Source organism: Amblyomma maculatum, chromosome 3 (genome assembly GCF_055883805.1).
Source record: "Amblyomma maculatum isolate TAMU_Amacu chromosome 3, ASM5588380v1, whole genome shotgun sequence".
Taxonomy (NCBI): domain Eukaryota; kingdom Metazoa; phylum Arthropoda; class Arachnida; order Ixodida; family Ixodidae; genus Amblyomma; species Amblyomma maculatum.
Window position 1 is genome coordinate 120212484 of NC_139346.1, and position 22866 is coordinate 120235349.

Here is a 22866-nt window from a genome sequence, read left to right on the forward strand (position 1 = left end):
AAATGCAAAAACGTAGCATTGACGTTGTCGCTTACAATGGCAGTGACACTGCAGTATTTGGTACATGACAACTGTAATATGAAAGTATATTTTTGCTTCATTCCGCAGCCGTGAAGTTGAGGGTGAAGCAATACAACAACATCGATCAAAGACAACAAAAAGGCAACTGCGAAAGCTTCCCATGAATGTCTTCTAGTCTGCTCTAAAATCAAGCCCTATGTTTAGAACACTGATTGCTACTTCCGACCGGAAACGCAGCTGTATGTTATCCGTTTCCCTGGTGGAAGCAAAATATACCTAACATCTGTTCGCTTTTGATAAACGGTTATTTGGTCAAGGCCGAAAACTCTAGCAAAAATACTTCAACGAACGAGATGCATCGATAAATGGCTTGGTCTACAAATGAAGGATGCGCTTAGGCTAGCCTGTTACCACCCCAAACATTATTTTTGCTATTTATAGGTTCTCTTCCTTATTCTTGTTCCAGGAATTTACAGCGTTTCACATTCTTTTCCCTTCTTTTCTCCCCTAGATGATGTTTAAGGCGTCCCCTTTTCCCACCAAAAAGCTGTTCCCCGGTTCTTACTTTTACTCTCTACGCTTGCTTATTGTTCCTAGAAACGCTTTCAGTCCTGCTACGCATATATAGTTTAACCATTTAAAACAAATCATGAAAGATACGCCCGCAGTGCCCATAAAAGAAAGTTGAATTTTGCAGTCTCCTCCTTCTCTTTTTGGATGGCGGAAAGCCCATATCACTCTGCTACCCTTCCCGTTGGGTGGTAGAAATCGTAAATCACTGCTCTATAAATGTTCAAGAAAAACATAGCTTTAGCTACCGCATTTCCGTTCCGATCGTCTGTGGTGAATATAATTTTCGCCGTTAATGCATTGGAATTCTGTACGTTAAACGGTTTTATGCCAAGGTCAATTAAAATACCTGGAGTTTCGAGTTCAGCCTGGTCCCAAACCGTGTTTAAATGCCATAAAACACCTCTCGCCCTCTTCAAAAATCACCATTGTTAGGGAAATACAGCCTTGCGTTTTACAACCATACGAAGCAGCAGCATGGTTTAATCACCTGAGCTTCTTCCACACCGCTATTCAATTTGGAATAAATGCAGAGGCCTCTGGTCTATCATCTTTTCCCAGCTCCTATGGTGAGCGACAGAAACGCAGCATCTGTTTTTCTATCAGCCACTGATACCCAGCATAACAGCAAAAAAATATATCGCGACCCCTTATGTGCTGCATTTGCTCTCTGCACAAGGATATGGCTTTCGCTCAAGAATAAAAAGTAGGCGAATACAAGTTCAGGCGCATATTTCCCCAGCAACAAATTCCTGTCCAAGCCAAGTACCAAATATACTGATTTGTCGTATGAAGATTCCCGGTAAATATACCAAAAACAACTAATTAGCAGGTACGAATCACTGCACGGTTTGAATCATAGCAATATGTTGAAATCAATTTCATGACTTCAATGTCAACATATTCATCGTGCCTGGCAGCCTAATTGTCTGCTATAATGCTGGCTTCCAAAATACAGTTTAAAGTCTACTAGTTTACAAATATCTGACCTGCTTAGCCCTGTTATTTATAACCGCTGTATTATATATATACTGAGGCGCTACTTCGTCGAATGAATTTTCTATTAGGTGTATGTTGTTTCGGGTGCGTATGCAGATACGTTGAAGATAGCGTTCAATTAAAAGGAACCATAATGATACATTCTATATGATAGGCCTCCTGATTCATGAGGGTTAGAAGACACAATACGGAATATAGAGGGTGCATATGAACTATATAGACTACACATACGGAAATACAAACTTCGTACGTAGGATAAAGAACACACTATGGATGCTAAAGCACGTAGTCTATATGTTTTTGGATGTTAGATTTTATAGAACCGAATAAATTCGCAGCATCACCTACCAGAGTGGTTCAGTATCATTGAAATCAGTGAGTCTAAATGAGTTATTTAAATAAGCAGGCATAAAACGGAAGAAAACTGCTTCATACTTACCACACAAAGTGTTCCATTTGGCACATTACAGGATTGGTTGAAGCAGCTGTAGGTGCATTCTGGCACGTGCTACGAACAAATACATGCATAAGCTGAAAACGTCTTATAAGAAAGCACGGAAATATCAACAAGGTTTTTATAACAGACAAACAGAATATATTCCGGCCGACAGACTGTGAATCACATCTGTCAGCATATAGCATTTTCGTTCCCCATGAAACCTTGATCACTTCTGACTCGTTCAGCATTGCATTGTGGCGTTGCGCCTCATAAGGCCAATAACAGACCTAATATGCCGCAGAAAATCCACAGCAAGTATCTGCAGCACGAATGCTTCCGCAGCACAAGGCATCTAACAATAAAGGTGGTTTCGCGAATTTTCCCGCGGTCCTTGCACGGTTCATTATGAGTGGCAACGTGTCCACGAGCGGTGCAAATTAGTGGGCCGGACCATGAAGCCGTAACCTTTCGTTGCCAGTTTTTGCTCAAAATGCAGAAGTCTGCCCCAGTGTCCAACAATGCACGTAACCTCTGCCCATCCAAAAATACAGGCACTCCAAAGTACAGGCGGTTATTCCGAGGTGACCGTGGGTTTTGTAGGGCCCTTTGCAGTGCTAGTCTCCGTCACTGGGGGGACTTCATCACGATGAATTCCAACGACAGGTCGCCATCTCCAGTTTCCAGCCGGGGGCTGAGGGATTGTCCAGTTGCCCCACGTGAGAAAGTCTATACACATTCGGGTAGGCGATGAGAACCAGATCGTGATAGCCACCGCTGAGAAGGCGTAAGCTGTTCAGTGACACATTATTCGAAATCTCTTGATCGTTGTCCACAGGGTGGTCGTCGTGCGTTGGGGCATAGCCGTACAGGCCTAGTTCAAGGTAGGGCCATTGTCGAACTAGATGGACGAGCTCGTCACAGTAAAAACGGAGGAGGGTGCTTCGATCAAGAGCATGACAGATGTCTGTTCTGCACCGAGGCCGTCGTTGACTCAGAGTGTATTGGGCAGGCTGCATGAGACAAATGAACAATTGGGGCCAGAGGTGGTGCAGTCGCAAAAGTGATGTTGGAGCTTGCATTACAGGCAGAATTTGCGCTGATGGTGGGGTGGAACGTTCCCAATCACCGCGTTTTTACGGAAGCCCTGCACTCTGCTGGGTAAGACTCAAGGTCATCACCCAGTGACTGCGGCATGATGGCTTGACGTACCTCGTCGCGAATGGTATCGGCAATAGTGGCTTCCTGCTGTTGAGGCACACTCAGGTTTTTGCAGCTCCTCCCGCACTACAGAGCGAGTCAGTTCGCGGAATAATTCACTGTTTTCTCCACAAGACGGAATCGACTTCTTAAGGGATGCAGCGAAATAAGGTCTATTATACACGTTGCCCGCTTCCAAAGAACCTTCTCTATTGTCGATGCTCTGAGCAGAAAGTCTACCACTGTAGCCGGCAGACTGCGCACAAAGCCAGCAAACAGCTGTTCTTTTGCGCGGCGCGTTAAGTGCCGCAGTTTTTTGTCCTCCTACAAGGCTGGATCAGCAGACATTGACTATTCAGGCCCATTCACCACCGTGGTGATGCAGTGATTAGAATGCTCCACGGGTGTTCTTATAGAGGCGGGATCAAATCCCGGCCTAGAGGGCCGCTTCATTTGTGGGTCAAAACATGGCGCCCGAGTGCGTTGCGATGTCAGGGCGCGTTAAAGAACCCCAGGTTGTCGAAATTTTCTGAAGCCTCAACTGCGGTGTCTCTCTTAGCCTGAAAGTTTAACACCACAAAATGGAACCAAACCAGACTACCAGGCACATTATTGTGCTTTCTTAAAAAACAGGTTGACAGATTGTGTCCTTGTGTTTTGTCCAGACGGCATTTCGTGTACTTTTTTTAACGTATGCTTAGATCTGACGGCAGACAGTAATGCAACCTGTACTTAAAACGACAAGTTATAAATTATTGTAATAAATTCTTTCTAATTTGGAATGGTCGACTGGGTTTAGCAACCCAAAGCTGCCCGGAATATAACAGACGCAATAAATGCCTTCTGTACACGAGAAGCACAATTTACAACACTTGAAAATATGATGTTGGTAAATACAGTAGAGTGTTCAGCAGGCCCACCGCAAACAAAATTGCCTCACACGGAAAAGACAACACTAAAAACTGCTAAGAAAATCATTTTGGTGAAGTATTATAGTATGAATGTTTAAGAAACTAACATCTGATTAAATACCACGCCAATATTGGTGTTGCAAATGTAGCGCTATTTCTTCCAAATTCTCACGCTTCGGATGTTAGGGCGATACTTACCAATTTGTGATCGGAGCAATTAAGAACAGAAACTGGGCAGGCGCAGTCCACACCACCTGAAAACAAGAACAGCAAGGTTAAATTTAGATTAATTCAGACGATACTTAACGAACAGTAAAGAATAGGAGCATCTGAATATTCAACGACTCTATACCCCTATAAAAAATGTTGTCTGAACAACCAATACATTGTACCTTGCACATGTTTCTTTGCTTTGGTGGCACTAGTATCATTGGTCAAGGAAAAGAAAGGGACCAAATACACACCATAGAGGCACACTATATTCTTGGAGCAGATATTTGTATGCGCTATTAGCGACCCTTTTGTTTTTCTATAAACAACTCAGTATACCCCTAATAAGTAGTTATCAGAGGAGTAGTGACTTGTGCAACCATGCGATAAAATCTGGATACACCATCTCAAAAAAGGTATAAAACCCAATTAGGTCGTCTCTAAGAGTAATGCTTAGCTCCTAGCATGTACTTGAGGTCTTTTTTTTCAATTGCACTAGTGCTGTTCACTGTAATCTGCTGTATTCTTCGCATCGATTTTCCGATGCCTTAGTTTTGACAAGCCATCTGTTGTTTTGTGAAATACCCCTCTGTACTTCAAGATGGTACATGTAATGAACCAAACGCCAAGTATCAGGATTGTTCAATGGCGCAACGATCATTCCATACTAGTGAGTACTTTATTGAGGCGAGAAATAGCACCTACTACTGAGAAATACCCAGGGAACCGTAAATATATCATGACAAAATGCTGCTGAACAGATGGGGATACAAAGAGGGTAACTACCCACACAGCGACAAGGATAGTGCTGCACTGACAACTAATGATTTACACCCGAACTATTTCTTTCTCCACTTCTTTTATTTACAACCAACTACTTCATTCAGTGCCCTGCCAGTCAGCTAGGAATGCCACCTGCTTTTTCAGTAATAAAACGGAAGGCATACTAAACCATTGTTCACATTGTTCACCAGACACAGTGTTCTGGCAAAAAATCTCTCGTTTCCGATTTTCTACACTCTTCAGAGCTGCACTAGTAAATTGACGAGGTCTCAGCTCTCAGTTAAAGTTTGCTCAGTTAACATTAAAGCCAAGAATTGTGTTTTCCGTTAACATTTGCTCGACTAGGAATTGCGGATGGGATTGGTCATATCGTAAAAAAATGCGAGCGGATGTATTATGCAGATGATACCTTCAAAGCTACTATTTCAGGATAGCCTTCACAAATGGATGAATGTGAAATTCATACTACGTCACTCATAATTTGGTTGTAACTATGCTAAAACCAGTATTCTACTTACCAGTCGACCCAGGCAATTATCGTGACAATGAGACGTATATCGCGGGCAATATGCATGGAGTAAAACGTTCGGCAGCATTAAGGCAGTGCGCCCGCCTCGCACAGCATCAACATCATACAAAGTGACGGTAGTGGCTTTTACTTATTTCCAGTGCAGCTGGATGCTTTTTAGCGCATGCTGCCTGAATTGGATTTATCGACGCCGACAAAAGCTTCCCTATAAATGACCTAACAAAGCTAAAGTTATTGATACTAAGGCAACGATGTGCAAATCTTGCTTAATGTTTTCGAACTTTGAAAGTTTCGTAACGTAAAACCAGAAAAACGAACATCTTGAACTTGTTAAAATCTATTGCAGTTACTGAAATATTTGTGTCTATAATATTCAAATCTCTAGTCTTGATATATGAGTACTTGGAGTCTTTAACCGTATATGCTATACAAGTTCGGTCAGATATGTTCATTGCTATGGAAAACGCTCTAGAGCGGATATTTGCTATATACATGAGCACTTGCAAACGCAATAAATGTTTATTCAGCGTACTGGTTCCGTTTAATGCCTCAATACGTGTATCCAATATAATGTCGTTTTTCTGCTGGAGCAGCGACAATAGTTTTCTCCCGCGGAAATTCTATTTATTGCAAGAAATAAAAGCATCTCCGGACAGCCATCACAAGTACTGGTTAATATCCTGGAATCTGCTTTCCTTGATAGCGGTTTTGTACAGACACAGCTCGTCACAAGGCGTATTCTGGGACAGTGTAACGCCTCGAACATTTTCCACAGATGATCGTTTTGATTGCCGGTCACAATGCCTTCATCACTGAGAGATTAGGTGTCTCCACAAAATAACTTCTTGCACGATGTCCAAGAACAATAATTGTTCTGAAAGTTTTTGCCATGACCTTCCTAGCTGACAACGTTGTTCATAAAGGTAACTCATTACTGTTCTCATTGATAGATTTCTTTTTCATGTTGTCCTGGTGGGTAATGTTTCACATTTACCTGTGTTAAAACAAGGGCGTGGATGCGCTGATACGTGATTCCAATGGCTCTGTTAGTGACCATCCTGCCTTCTAACCACTTTAGAATCTTCACTAACAGCGGTAGTGGTTACCACAAATGCTGCCCCCTGTGATGGCATTAAGCCATTGATAACACATCGCAGCAATTGTTTTTGTAACGTAGCAGTGAAATAAATCTCAGATAAGCCCACTAAAACGCTTGTAAGTGCTAGACCTCATTTTAGAGGTTTGATCCCAGTAGTAATTTCTCCCTCCGCCCCCCTTCTTCTCACCCTCATGCAAATCGCTCGCGTCTAAAAGCCAATCCATCATCTCACCAGTGTTCAGGCAAATTGTATATTGCGCTAGAACAGATAAAAGTCATATCGGCAATGCTTGCGTGTAGGTGCCGGCCGTAATTGCGTCAGAGTGCCTTGTAAGCATCAAGAATGCCTTGCAGGCTGAATAGAAACGCGCTTACACATGATGGGTGGTGGATTACTGTCTTTACATGCAAAATGCAGGCGATGATGTCCTCAGTAAGGATATATGCTGAACATTTACACTGATACTAACGAAAGCATGTTCATCTGGTATTGTATACCACCCGTTCCACGGAACAAAGCATATCGTTGTTTTTCTCCCTCCTGGGATAGCTGTACATGAAATGTCCTCATTAAACTATCTCTTGTATTCGTCGATCAGCTCAAATAGGAAGAGTCTCGGTAATGACATAGGAATGTTGCGTTCTTAGCTGCAAACATTCCAAGATCTTTGCCTGCTCATCATTATCAAATGGCATATCAATGCTGCATTCTCAGCCGCAACCATTCCAAGGGCGTCGACTACTCCTCATTGTCAGAAGCATAGCTCTATGAAGTGCAGGGCTAAGGCCTCTCCCATATTCCTCTAGTCAACTCGGCACTGTGCTGGCTGCACTAACTTGACCCCTAAAAACTTCTTATCGTCATCAATCTACCTGACTTTCTGCCTGGACTTGTTGTTTTGTTCCACATCGATTACAAAATGGTACCCTAAGCGATCATCAAGTATCCTCTCTTTACAATGCATGCCCTGCACATGCCCGTTTTTTCGTGATTTATGTTAGAATGTCAATAACTGGAATTATTTCTATGACCAACTCTGCACGCTTCCTATACCTGAACGTTACACCTACCATTTTGCGTTCCCAAGCCATCTGCGTTGTCCTCAGGTTAACTAGAACCATTTTGGTAAGCCTCCACGTTTCATCCCCACAGGTGAGTACAGGTAATGTGCGACGATTGTGTTCTTTCCTGTTGGGTGTGGACTACAGATACCCTCTTACTAATTGCAATGAAACAAATCAGGTCTACGTCTCACAAAGTTTTGAGTTTCTTATATGATGTTTATGACGCGTACAAAATGCGTCTGCCGCGCCCCAAACGCAAAGAATTGTTATCCTGTAGGTAATTACTGTTTCGAATAAAGAACACGTGTGCTGTTTTATTTGCCCCATAATTGTCACAGGAAAACCATTTACCCTAGTTTATCCATAGATCGTTATAATGTGCAACAAGTTTAACTTGGTGCACTTGTTGCTTCATATTTCATGTAATTCTGAAGGAAATACTAATCTTTTCCAACTGTTCCAGAACACTCTGATTGCAATACACCATAAAATGCATGACACAGTGCACAGCCTTCATAGGAGAGCTGGCATGTTAAGAAAGTTAAACAAGTAAATTTAGCTATGATCAAATATGATGTCTATTTTTCCAACTCTTCTCCCTACAGAGATTCAAAACTATGGTACTCACTTGAAAAGCCTCCAAAAATACGACGGGGTAATGTCACGGACCTACACAACCGTATTATCGTTAAGGTCTTGGAAACACATGAGCACTTTATTGCATTTTAAATAAAATAACGAGGCTGATACGACAGGGGTTTTTAAGTGTTTGCCGTGTATCGTGTTTTTAGCTCAGGCATAATGCCACCTGTCCAAGGCATAGGAAGTCTTAGTTCCGAAGCTTAGACTGAATATAAAAAATTTGTCTAAAAATAATATTTTCTAACTTGCGATTCCTCCTTATACCTCATAATGTCAGCCATGGTAATTTTCCTCCTATGCACTTTCAGTTAGCACTGCCCTCATTTCATTGAAGTTCTGTATTATTGGCATAAATAAAAACAACTGTTTAAGCGATTTCGATAAGAAACACTTCATTGCTTTGAGTTGCCGACAAATAGAACAAGAAATAAGTGTTTACTTAAGACCCTTCGCCCTAATAAATGCCAAATGCACGCGGTTTTTAAAGACTCCACACTCCTCCGAGATTTGTACCCTTCATGGTCTGTTATCAAAGCAGTTGCTGATTTAGTCGCATTGAGCTAATTGGTAGAAGCCTTTATACCTCACCTTCCAATAAACTCGCCTAAGTTATCATTGCAGCAATAGAATGTCTCACATGAATGATATATCTGGACTTTACATATTCATTGTGTTGCAGCCATATTTACACGGGTCTCTTTTCGACGAGAAGTCTATGGTTCATGACTAGAGCCACGTAAGCATACGGCTCATAAATGTTGGACTTTGAATAAGTTATGTATTTTCCTTCTGAAATGGGAATCGGTAATATAAAAAATAAGCATGTAGACGTTTTATAATTTTTGATCATGTACATAAATTTTTTTATAGTCAACTACTGAATATAGCTGTAGCCCACTGAATGCTTCGAGCTAAAGTGTCTCCTAATGTAAACCCAGTCTCCTAATGTAAACTTCTAAAAGTGATTCAATTGATAAAGATCTTTTCATCCGTAATATTTCAGAGTATCGCCAGTAAGCACACTAATTAAAACGCTTCCAAAAGGCGGTAAAAGTACAACCACAGTAGACATAGTTATTCAAACATCATCTATGTTTTCTAGGTACGTTGCAATAGGGCAGTTTAAAAATATCCAGGTTATCTAAAATGAACTGCGCACTTACTGTAATCGTAATATTCAGTCGTGTTTCCCTCTGAAAATAAGATACAAAAGCAGTGTTGTCTTCAAGACCAGGTATGTGCGCAAGATTTGGTACAGCGAATGATTTCACTCAGAAATTGGAATATTTCAATCACTAATCAAAAAAAGTGCCGAAAAAATCGAAACTCAAACTCTACACCGAGGATGTAATGCCGAATGTTCCAAATTTGTAAGTTTAGAGGTAACACCTGTTAATGTTTCTGTATAGTAATTATTACTTCAAATAGTTAAGTTGATCATACCTATCTCATGGGGCATTGTTGTTAGAAGCGGTACTGTAGCCTATACTAGAGGGGTGTCACAAACCTGTCGACAATATGCTAACTTCAATGATAATTATTCACTCACGGCTCGTAGCTAATAAAACAGAACAGAGGTTTTGTCAGGTATTTCGGAGAGTCTCTCAAGTTGAAAGGTATTTGCAATACGCAGTAATTATTTATTAGCATTCACAAAAGACGTAGGCATATGGCTACAGAAGAAAACTATACGTATTCCACAGAAACATCGCACCTATAGAAAAAAATTGTCTTGTTCCTAGGATCAAACCCAGGACCACTTCCTTTCTGAGCAGCCGCTTTACCAATTGAACTAGTGAGCACTGCAACAGACCAGATGTTAGTGTAAGAGTAAATTGATCAATGAATTGAAGTGGGAGCGGTTCAATCACTAATTCCCATTTCTAGCTATCCCTTAATGCCACGTGTGTTTTCAATAACTACTAGCGGCCAGTAACTCTCTTTGCTTTCTCCTTGCCACTTTCCTGTGGTTTCTGTGGTTTTGTTAGTTACGATGTCCAGGCAACTGGCCTACAACCAATATGCATTTTTGATCTTCTGTCTTATTCTTTCATATTCTATTACACATTTTTCTGAACACACCACCTCAGGCTGGACGAATCTAAGACCTAATTGATCAGTAAATAAAAATGGGTGCGGAAAAAGGCTTTGTCCTAAGCGCGATTATTTGTACTGAGCCGGTGGTGAGGGCTCAAATACTTGCTCGACCGCGCTTGACAGGAGTGTTATAGTTGTGCATTACTTTATTTTCAAATCAAAGATACTGAAGTGGGCTACGACTGCACCCGTTCTGTTTCCATTATACTTTTGTTAATTTTTCAAGTAAAGTTGTACATTCGAGCTTTGTCCCCTTGCTTCTACACTATGGTGAAGTTTGACGTATTAGGGGTCTTAAATGTGATATGTTGCGCTAAAATATTCCGATCAGTTCCGTTTTCTTAAGTATGACCATACACATAACAGTGCGTGTGCTGTCAGTACTCACCAGTTGTTGTCCACTCTGTTGTTGAAAGTGAAAGCAATTGTAAAGAAAGCGTTAAGGTATTATAAGCATGGTCACTTTAGCAGAAGCATCCTGTTGAGAAAGGCTTTCCACTCTAACAATAAACTTTGGCAAATGCCCCCTTTATGCTTATCACGATCTTTAAATCCGGGCAGAGAGGATGGTCTTAGTCTGAGGTTGCCATTATGACAGTAGACGGAAGTTTGGGAAAAATACTTTTAACATTATGCCTGGAGTCTTCGAAAACAGCAAGACAAACATAACCTTATTAGGACATTTTTATCTAATAATTATTAGCTATTACGCACATTACATTTGTAACATGCACATATTAATAATCAAAATTTATATCCTTTGGAAATGATTATGTTGTTGCTTTTACTTGTGGCACTGCCTTCGAATTTTTTTCAAGCGGAGGATTTCAATACAGTGGGAGATAGGGTGAAATCTCAGCTTCTGTGGCAGCACTGCGGCAGCACTGCATATTTCGGATATTTCGCTGCTTCATATTTCTTAAATCGTTTTCACATCATTAAGGCGTTTTTTAATAATGTGCGGGGAACCCTTAGTACACTTCGGAAAATACAGGCGTGCCTATATATCCACGCCACGTTTTGTACAGAGTTCGCCACCCAAAATCAAGACATCAATGTTTTTTTTTTTTAAATCTTAAAAGCAATCTGAAACCTCGAATAAAGAGTTGATTCCAGAACTGTTTCGCGTGCCTGCTTGAATAATTCATGAAATTTGGATGCAGGTTTATCATCATTGACCATGAGCGCACAGGCGTTTCAACATCACAATAAACCACTATTCGTTGCTCAGATATCTTTTCTTTAACGGGATATACATTCTTCAGACAGGAAATATGGTGTGTTTTCGTTGCTTTGAGATTGAAAACTAAATATTAAGCTTTTTTTTATACCGAAATAACTTTTCTGGCAGAAATTAGTTATTTAGGTGGCAAGAGATACAAATACCTAGACGTATAAGCTTGACTAAATATCCGCCATAGCTATCCAGCGAACTATCTCGGCTGATGTACTGTGCCGCAGTTTAAATATCAAGCGATATGCCACATTGCCGTCGATGAGCTTAGCCACATACACACTCCGCTGCCGCTATAGAGAATCTTGATAGCGAGGCGGCTGGATAAATTTCTTTCCCAGAACATACGTAACGACTATGGACGGGCGGTAATAGGTTCGTCAAACGAATCTGCGTGCATGGGCTTGAGTAAAGTGAAGAGGGGGGCATATGTAAAGGTGGTAAGTGTAGGAGGGACTTGACTCAGGTCTTGGCTCTCAGCTTTATCTGTTTGCACATTACGCCCATGAGTAGCAGTGACGTAAGTTGGTTGGGTGCGCTGCTTTTGTAAAGATGTCGGTGGTGATGAATTTGGCGACCATCGTAGCACAGAGTTCTACACATGACCTCACCTGAACAGGTACTTGAAATTCTTGTCCGAAGAGTTCAGGATCGCGCGCTATGTTACGTACAGCTATTCTGAGGAGCTGATAACTACTGCTCGACAGTAAAACATGTAAATTAGAGTTAGAGTTGGACAACATACGATGAAGCAGCTTTCTTTTATCGCGACAACGGTCTAAATGAAGTGAAATATAGAAATGTTGGTGCAGCATAGTAGAAAGAGAGAAGCAGCGATTTTAGAATGTTGAAAATAATTAAATAACTGTTGCTTTGCTGCTATTTAGCGGCAATACGCCGAGCAGGTTATGTTTTCTTTACCATTGCGCAAATAGACAACACTTGCTCTATGTACTCACCAGTTGTAGTAGACACCGTTCTTGATGAAACTGCAGAAAAATGTTCGCAAAATGTATTGAAAATATATGTAAGGGTAGTTCATCACTGACCACTGTAGAGAAAAACAGTTCATAGAAAGCATTTCCACTATCGCAAAGCCAGGTGCTAAATGCCGCCTGTATGCTGGTTATGAAATTAAAACTACATGAAGAGATCCCCATTCAACTAAGGTGACCCTTTCTGGCATCGTAAATGGAAATAGGTAGAAAATGGGTTTTAATATAATGCTTGAATCTTCGAAAAATTCAAATAATCAGAACCCTTATTCGAAAAATGTAGTGCCGTTTATAGTTGTCAACAACGAGCAAGAATTGCATATTTATTATGGACATTTTTTTATATTCAGCACATAATTTCATTTGTCAGTGATTGGTTGTGCTCATACACGTGAAGTACTTGGTTGTAATAAAATCCACCTGGAGAATTGTGTTCAGCTGTGTAGAGATCGGAATCACTTCTCCTGCAGGTGAAGCACATATTTCCCAGATATATTTTTTCCACTAAGTTTACCTCTTAGCATCAATATTAAAAGAGTTATTAGTCCTGTGTGCCAAACCCTAAATGCCATATTTTGGAAAAGTTTGGCGCGTCAGCACGCCTCAGCTTTCTTTGTGCAGGCAAAGTTCGGACGCAGAAAACACGTCAATATTGTTTGGTTGTAATTCGAAGGGTTATGTGCATCTTCGAATATAAAAGTGTCCTATGAATATTCTAGTGCTTCCTAGATTACCAATGGGAGTTCAATATCCCCATTTTTATCAATACACAAGCGGCATACAGGTCTTTACATACCCGTATGAATATTCAAAACGTTGCAAAGATTTATTTTCAATAAAAGTATAAAAAGGCTTCACAGTGCAAATGCGCTATGTTTCAGTTTGCGTATGCTGGAAAATACAACACTAAGGTTTTTGGCGCATGAATGAACTATTCGCGTAGAAAGTAGTAATGATTTATTAGGCAAAATATGCTATTTTCTGGGAGAGAAAATTCCTATAAGTACTGGCTTGTGTAGAAATATGACCATAGCGAACCAGCAAACGGTCATGGATCAATAACTGTGCCGCAGTTTAAATGTCAGCCGATGCCATTATGCCTTCGGCGCGTGTTGCCTGTAATGGCTTCCGACAACCGCCCAAGCACAACACCTATACTGAAGTCAACTAAAAAGCCACTAGGAATACTATTTATTCTGGCGAGTTCACGTTAGCCCACTTTATTGTTGCACAGGAATTGTGCACATCTGATGTCGGCTTTATCACAGGTAATACTTGTCAGTTGGAGAAATACAGGAAAACCTAAACGAAACTGCTTTCTGTCGGCATTAGGACGGTCCTAATGGAGCGAGATTAAGCCATTTTTGTGCGACAGTGTAGAAAAGGGTAAGTAACAGTGTGTGTATGTAGAAGATAATGAACAACAATTCGATATAAAGTGTGATGCGCTTAGAGATCAAACCTGCCTGCAGTGCACTATTTTGGAATAGCGATGCTCTAGTGGGAAATAATTGAATGCATCAGAATACGAAAGAGGATTACTACATGCTCCATGCTACGGTAACATGCACATTAATAACCCTATTAAATTTCTTTGAAAAATTAGGTTAAACTTCGACGCCCCGAGAAGAGATATCGTTCTTATATGAAAATATTTGCCCTGCCGTGGCCTTATACAATGATCGTGTGGCTGTCTCAGTTGAAAGAATAAATATCTTTCGAAGTGCAGACTGCAGTTTAATTGGGTCAAGGGCATTCTCAATTTTCTACAGAAGCACTGTTACGAGCTTTCCGATTGCATACATTATGAGCGGAAGGTATATATAATTGGTTTGCACATAGCCGACTTCGTTTCCATTAAAATATGTATTTGAAAGCGGAGGGAAAGAAATAAAATATACGAAATTATGCACAGACAGTGAGATTTAAAGACATTCCGCTTGTGAACGGAAATAGTGTTAGTAAGCGGATGCTATATCTACTAAATATCACTACTCTCCTTCGACTTTGAGCTGAGACGTTTAAAGGGATTGCACAGAAAACAATACGGAACGAAGTCAAACTAGAAATACTAATACGGGATGAAACAGATAAGCTTAGCCCTCGCTGTTCTTTAATTTTACCGCAGTCACAAAATCATCATGGCCTAAAAAAAATTACAAAACCTCTTAGTACCATCGAAGGCTACCATGTAAAAAGGAATTGCAATTTGATGCGCGCTTGTACACTTGGTATAATGCATACCTAGCGGCATTACATTTTGTGAAAGCCAGTAAATTTAACTACCAAATATAGCTGAGCTGTACTAGATCTATCGACTGCAATCCAAGTATTGCTTGGCAACGCAAATTACAAAACTTATTAAAATCATACGCGGTACAATTCTAATATTTCTGTATGGACATCAACATTATTGATGCCATATATTACAATAAAGAGCAGAAAATAAATATAAAGGTTACCTAATTGGAATTTTCATTTTAAGGCTCAATATATTGTTGCGGACGAGAAAGAAGGGAGCAGTGGCGCAGAAGCGCTCGCGCTAGGCACGCTGGGATTCAATAAAACATCTCACAGTCATCAGACGTCATCTCTCTATTCTTACTTAATTGTGTTGATCCGTTTTGTGTCTGGTAATATTTTGCTGCAAGTGCTGGATGAGTGAACATCACTCGTCATCCTGGCCCGGAGCATTAGTGGTGTGTCTGCTTGTGCCTTCTGCAGAGGGTTGCATGGAGCGCATCGCGTGGATGTACCCCAGCCTGCCGAACTCGATGCGAACTTGTCGTTCATCCGCCAAGTCATTCGCCCCGACCACAAGAGAAGACGAAGGAGAGACCGAATGATCCCATCAACTCTAGACGCCACTCACAAGACTACAGGCCAATGCGAGGTCCGACTGACTAACTGCCCAACTGCTCACACTTTGATCAGAAGACGTCATCGACCCCAAGACGACACTACATATGTGTGCATCCCCCCGCCCATGCCATGTGGGGCACGCCTTGTCGCCGGCCAGTGGGTTTGGGCAAACTGTGGCCCAAAAGCGTAATGAGTCAGGCTTCATCCGAAAATCATCATGGTAGCAAACTGTTGTCATCTTCCTTCATCCTCTTCTTCTCCACTCATCAAGTCAAGCCCGTCAACATGACCTGGTTATCTTCGACAAACGTTCTCGTCCACAATTTGTGAATTTCGCTGGATGCCCACGACAAATGTTAAGGACGAGGAAGAAGAGGGCAGGGGCGCCGGAGCACCCGCCTAAGCCCGTTGGGATTAACTAAATTAGCTCAACGTTTATCGGACGTCATCTGACTGTTCTCTGCTGTATGTCAATTGACTTGTTGCTCCGGAATAATATCATTTAGTCAATGAATGACTACAACGTGTTTTTTGAAAATTGAATCTGCTCTGCGGTTAAACTACTAGAAGTTTTTATAGGCAATTGCTAGTATATGGTGGCCAGGCGCACGCCAAATCTTCCTACGCAGAAGACACTTCCTCAGACATCCCATAAACAAAGTCTTTGTAAAAATATATATTGTCACGAAGACAGGGGTTTATGGGTATCGGCAACAGGGGCAGATACACACAGTCAATACAGAGGTTCCCGGGAAACGGTAACACGAAGACACAAGCTCAAGAGTTCACAGTCCTAGCTAGCCGAAGCGCGCGAGAGTCTCCAACTTCTTCGTCGTTCAAGCGCTACCTCGAACCGTCAGGTGGCATTATTCCCCCCTCGAAAAAAAAAAAACACAAGCTCGCAGAAACAAAAACTGATCCGGATGGCAAATACGGCTTTCAGCGGGTAAAATACGGCTTCATGCGAAGCACATGCACCAGGTCAGACGAGCACGGACGACTAGAACTCGGTACAGTTCCGTCTGGAATAACCTCGTACGTAACTTCTGAGAGGCGACGCAACACTCTGTAGGGTCCGAAGTAACGATTGAGAAGTTTTTCTGACAGGCCTGGGCGCCGGACAGGTGTCCACACCCAGACTTTGTCACCAGGCTGGAACACGACATAGCGATCGCGGTCGTTATATCGGCGTGCATCTGTTGCTTGCTGTTTTTTAATGTGATTACGGGCGAGTTGACGAGCTTCCTCAGCGTAGTTGGTGAATTCTTCTGCGTCAGCGGTAAGCAGCTGGTCGTCAGCCGCACATGGAAGCATAGCGTCGAGCATTGTCTGTACATCGCGTCCGTATACTAGGCGAAACGGAGTGAATCGAGTTGTTTCTTGGACGGCCGTGTTATATGCAAATGTGACATAAGGCAATATCTCGTCCCATGTTTTATGCCGGACATCGACATACATGGCGAGCATGTCCGCTATTGTTTTGTTTAGTCGCTCAGTAAGGCCATTACACTGGGGATGGTAAGCAGTAGTCTTTCGGTGATGTGTCTGGCTTAGTTGGAAAACTTCTTCAAGAAGACGCGCTGTAAATGCCTTGCCACGATCAGTGATGACGTATGAAGGGGCGCCATGGCGAAGGACAATCTGCGTCATGAAAAATTGTGCCACTTCGGAGGATGTTGCACGTGGCACCGCCATAGTTTCCGCGTAACGTGTCAGATAATCTGTAGCCACGATAATCCACTTATTGCCAGCTGACGATAGAGGAAAAGGGCCAAGAAAGTCCATACCAATTTGGTCGAATGGTACTAGCGGTGGGGGAATAGGCTGCAGGAAACCCGCTGGCTTCAATGGCGGTGTCTTGCGTCGCTGGCACTCGCGGCAACCTCTAACGTATCGATGAACGCTGGCGGCAAGTTTGGGCCAGTAGTAGGCCTGGCGCACTCTGGTAAGAGTGCGTGCAAAGCCCAAGTGTCCAGCGGTGGGTTCATCATGGCAAGCATGAAGGATTTCATCGCGGAGATCTGCAGGGATGACTAGAAGATAGGCTCGGTCACTGTTGCCGGCGCTTTTCTTGTAGAGGATTCCGTCGCGCGTACAGAAGGATGACAAGTTCTTAGAAAACAGTCGAGATACTGTAGAATCGAAACCCTCCAGATGATCGATCACAGTTTTGAGGTCTGGATCAGCCCGTTGCCTGGCCTTTAAATCAGAGGAACTGATAATGCCAAGAAAATGGGCGTCTTCATCCGTACTGTCATGGGCCAACTCCACGGGTGATCGAGACAGTGTGTCAGCATCTTCGTGTTTACGTCCGGATTTATAAACGATAGAATAATCAAACTCCTGCATACGAAGGCTCCACCGTGCAAGACGTCCCGATGGATCTCGAAGACTAGCTAGCCAACACAAAGCATGATGGTCCGTCACAACTTTAAATTTACGGCCGTAGAGGTAAGGTCGGAATTTCATTGTGGCCCAAACGACGGCGAGACACTCCTTTTCAGAAGTTGAATAGTTTGATTCTGCCCGAGAAAGGGTGCGGCTGGCATAAGCGATCACTTTTTCCTCGCCTTGCTGGAGCTGGATCAGAACAGCACCCAGACCGACATTGCTGGCGTCGGTGTGAATTTCGGTCGCAGCGCCCTCATCGAAGTGTGCAAGAACGGGAGGGTTGTGCAGCCGTTGGCGCAGCTCGGTGAATGCCTCCTGCTGCTCGGAAGACCAGACATACGGGACGTCATCACGTGTCAGGCGCGTCAAAGGTTCTGCAATCTTGGCAAAATCGGCAATGAAACGGCGATAGTACGCGCACAGGCCCAAGAAACGTCGGACTGCTTTCTTCGTGGTAGGGATGGGAAAATTGGCTACAGCGGCTGTTTTATCAGGATCAGGCCGGACACCGTCAGCGCTAACCACATGACCGAGAAATTTTAGCTGCTGATATCCAAAGTGACATTTTTCCGGTTTGAGTGTCAAATCGGCCGAGCGAAGAGCGTCCAATACCGTTCGCAGCCGCTGAAGATGTTGGTCAAACGTTTCTGAAAACACGATGACGTCGTCCAAATAAACCAAACAGGTTTGCCATTTAAGACCAGCAAGTACGGTGTCCATCATTCTCTGGAACGTCGCTGGCGCTGAACACAGACCGAAAGGCAATACTTTAAATTCATATAAGCCATCGGGTGTCACAAAGGCAGTCTTTTCCCGATCGCGCTCATCCACTTCTATCTGCCAATAACCACTTTTTAAATCAATGGAGGAAAAGAACTTGGCATTGCGAAGTCGATCGAGTGAATCGTCGATACGGGGCAACGGATATATATCTTTTTTTGTGATGTCATTCAGTTTCCTGTAATCAACGCAAAAGCGCAGCGTGCCATCCTTTTTCTTAACCAACACGACTGGCGACGACCACGGACTTTTAGACGGCTGAATAACATCATCATTAAGCATTTCCTGGACTTGTATCCGAATAGCCTCATGTTCTTTGGCCGAAATACGGTACGGCTGCTGTCGAATAGGTCGGGCATCGTCAGACGTTAAGATGCGATGCTTGGTGTTAGAAGTTTGCCGGACTTTCGATGATGAGGCAAAGCACGGGGCGTACTCCAGCAGTAAGGCACGTAGGGCGCGTTGTTGACAGAAAGAAAGGTCACTGCTAACATCGATGTTGTCTAGAACACTGGTAGTATCAATAATGTCAGATGCAAAACATTCAGAAACTTCCTTTAACAGTTCGCCGAAAGCGATGGCAGTAGAGCGATAGAGGTGGCGAGGTTCATTCGTGAAGTTCGTGACGAGAAGCTCAGAGTGACCATTGCTGAGAATAATTAAGCTTCGAGCTGGGCAGATGCCATGAGAAAATAAAAGCGAACGGTTGCCTTCAGCTATTATCGGCCCGTCACGAAGCCCGTCGCACACAACACTCACAAACACGCTGGAGCGGGGAGGCACTGAAACACACTCGGCTGAAACCCGAAGGGCGCACGTACGTTGGCCATCGGTGGGGCTGGCAGCCGCTTTCTCCGTTGAGAACGAGACCATTCGCTGTCGGAGATCGATGATGGCGCCATATTCCCGCAGGAAATCCACACCGAGAATCAAATCACGAGAACATTCCCGGAGAACGACGCAGCTGACAACAAACGTTGACGTACGAATCTGGATTCTAGCCGTGCACTGTCCAATAGGAGTAATTACATGCCCCCCAGCCGTGCATATTTGCGTGCTACACCATGGTGTCATAACCTTCCTAAGGCTCGCTGCCAGTTTCCCACTCAAAATCGAAAAGTCTGCTCCGGTATCCACTAAAGCGCTGACATTATGACCATCGATGCACACAGGGATGTCCAGCGATAGCCGGTCTCGTGAACCAAACGCTGTCGTTTCTGCTCCAAAATCCATAGCTGTTCTCATTGGGGGGACTTCTTTGTGCTGACATTTAGCGGCCCCGCCCCCTGAGGTCGCTCTACTCAGTTTTCCCGGTGGGGGCTTAACGAGCGACCAGGCGGTGCTCGCGGGAAGTCACCAGTTGCTGAAGGGGTTTGCCGACGTGGGGATGGAGACCTGGATTGTCGGCGCGCCATCCGGAGGCTCTCTTGTGTGAGGTTGTCTCCAATGTCACGAGGTAGTTGTCCGAACGTGCGTCTAGGTGCGTTAGTGTAAAAACCTTCCGGTCCGAGTTCCCGATAAGGGCACCACCGGAAAATGTGACCAGGTTCCCCACAGTGGTAGCAAAGGCGGCGGCTCCGAGGGGCCCGCCAGACGTCCGTTCGTTGAATGTTTGACCGCGGTGGCCGCACGTACCGCGTTGGCTGCTGTACAGGAATGTATTGCATTGGCTGCTGGACGGGCATGCACTGGGTTGGTGGTAACGTAGACAACGGAGCTTGGACGGGAACTGGGCGTCGGAGAATGTCAGCGTAAGTCGGACGAGAATAATCAGGCACAGGGGTACTTTGAGCTTCAGCAACATGCAGAGATGGCTGCGTGACTTGCTGAATCTCTTCGCGGATCATATGTGCGAGAGAATCACCCCTGGGTTGGAACGTGCCACAAACCTTCTGCAGTTCCTCGCGTACAATTGCACGAATAAGATGGCGGAGGTGTTCAGTATTGCTTACAGCAGCTGTAATAGGCTCGGCAGCAGTCGTAGCGAGGATTGGGCTGTCGTAGACCACCGAGCGGCGCTGGTGTAGGATCTTTTCCATGGTGACAGCCTCTGTTAAAAATGAGGTAACTGTAGTTGGTGGGCTACGTACAAGACCAGCAAAAAGCTGTTCTTTAACCCCATGCATCAGGTGGCGCAGCTTTCTCTCTTCAGACATGTTGGGATCCGCACGTCGAAATAGTTTCGTCATGTCCTCAACATACATCATGACAGACTCGTTTGGCATCTGTTTCCGAGATTGTAGAGCACGTTCTGCTCGTTCGCGCCTATCCAGGCTGACATACGCCTCTACAATAAGACGGCGGAACTGAGGCCATGATGTTATTGTGCCTTCTCGGTTCTCATACCATGTCAAGGCATGGTCTTCCAGGCAGAAAATGGCATTCCGTAGCTTTAAGTTGTCGTCCCACTGATTAAAGGATGCGACTCGTTCGAACTGAGTTAGCCAATCCTCAACGTCTTCATGCGCAGTGCCATGGAACGATTTCGGCATCCGGGGGTTTTGAAGGTAAACAGGAGTACCTTGCATGACCGACGTAGTGCTTTGCGTGGCTGGCCGGAGGTTCGTTGTTGAAGTGGACTCCAAGGGCCCGTGTTCGGGAGGAAGTCCCAGGTTCCTCCGGCTGACGCGATGAACTGGCGTGTCCACAGGCAAAAGCTCGGTGTCGTTGGTTCGCGGAGGAGTGTGAGACATTGAGAGGACAATTACCCAGCACCTCCACCAAAACTGTCACGAAGACAGGGATTTATGGGTATCGGCAACAGGGGCAGATACACACAGTCAATACAGAGGTTCCCGGGAAACGGTAACACGAAGACACAAGCTCAAGAGTTCACAGTCCTAGCTAGCCGAAGCGCGCGAGAGTCTCCAACTTCGTCGTTCAAGCGCTACCTCGAACCGTCAGGTGGCAATATAAAGAAAACAATACGCATTGGAATATCAGAGGACTTCCAACAAACCTTTTTTCTAAAGATGTAACAACTGCTTTTGTTTTAAGATGCCTTGTTTTTATTCCTTTTTCTTCAAACTTATATTCTCCAAATTAGACTCCCCTGCTAACCACATATCATGTAGGCACTTCCCCATCACAATAACGCCGTCTTACTAAGCGTAGTGTAGAGAACTGGGTTAAGCTCAAAATATTGAAAGACTCATCGTTTTTATAATATCTTTGATTTCGTCATTTACACTATAGAATTACTGGTTGTACAACGAAATAACTAAAGTACAATGCGCCCCTGCAATACATTCGTTTTGCCATTATGATTTTACCAAGCAATCTTGAGGTTTACCGTATCATTCTACCATTTCAGCCTGGGTGCTGGAAATTAAAGACAAAGTATATTCTTTATAGTCACCAGTCTTATGTAATAAGTTATGAGGAACAAAAACTCTGGCCCTCTGTTCGAGACGATTTAGACAATGCAGAAATTGTAGAAAGGCTCCATTGTTCCTTTCTGCTATCTTCTGAAGCCACAGCACGATTTTGTTACGACTAAAAAAGTGGGATCTTATCTATTATTCTCCTAATATGTGGAAACAATGGAATATTTCGCGTTTTCTTTATTTCCCTCTGCTACGAAATCGGCTGTCCGAATGTGACCATACTGTAAAGCGGGTTAATTACTTCAATTCTGTACACTGAACCACACGATCAAATTTGAAAAAAAAAATGTATTACAGAATGATACCCGAACTCACCCAGTGTTGCTACTGCTGCTACGAACGCAGACAGAAAAACGTATACTATTGATGACTGCATCCCCTTCGCTCTCAAATTCTGTGTGCTCTCAGATGTGTGTTTTAGAGCTCGCTGGAGTTTATACAAAAATATTGGCAGCGACCATCAAGGAAAAAAATAAAGTTCCAGTAGTGCAAATACTCTTGCAGTTGTTTGCATATTTATATTCAGAAATGTGAACTGAAATGTGATTCTGACCATCTATTTGATAGCTTTCGTCACACTTCTAAATCCACCAAAGGTTCACGGCTTTCACCTGTTAAGTTAATTTACTTGACTTGGTATGCAGGGCAATCAAAAT

The 22866-nt window shown here is 43.4% G+C and overlaps 1 protein-coding gene across 2 annotated transcripts in view; it reads right to left on the reverse strand.

Moving 5' to 3' along the window:
• The window catches only part of LOC146195829 (uncharacterized), a 30237-nt gene extending 7621 nt beyond the window's left edge, over positions 1-22616 (reverse strand). Inside the window, exons 1-7 of one of the 2 annotated variants that reach the window (XR_014705601.1) lie at positions 22526-22584; positions 12756-12785; positions 10951-10965; positions 9629-9658; positions 8452-8492; positions 4336-4391; positions 2029-2098 (exon numbers count right to left, since the gene is read on the reverse strand). Coding sequence is in view for 1 of the 2 variants with exons in the window: in XM_084596285.1 (XP_084452411.1) it covers positions 2030-2098; positions 4336-4391; positions 9629-9658; positions 10951-10965; positions 12756-12785; positions 22526-22586 (261 nt within the window). In the remaining variant the exon portion in view is untranslated. Of the gene's footprint in view, positions 1-2028; positions 2099-4335; positions 4392-8451; positions 8493-9628; positions 9659-10950; positions 10966-12755; positions 12786-22525 lie in introns of those variants that run through there. The other variant, XM_084596285.1, reaches the window with a different exon arrangement.
• Positions 22617-22866: the final 250 nt, after the last annotated feature.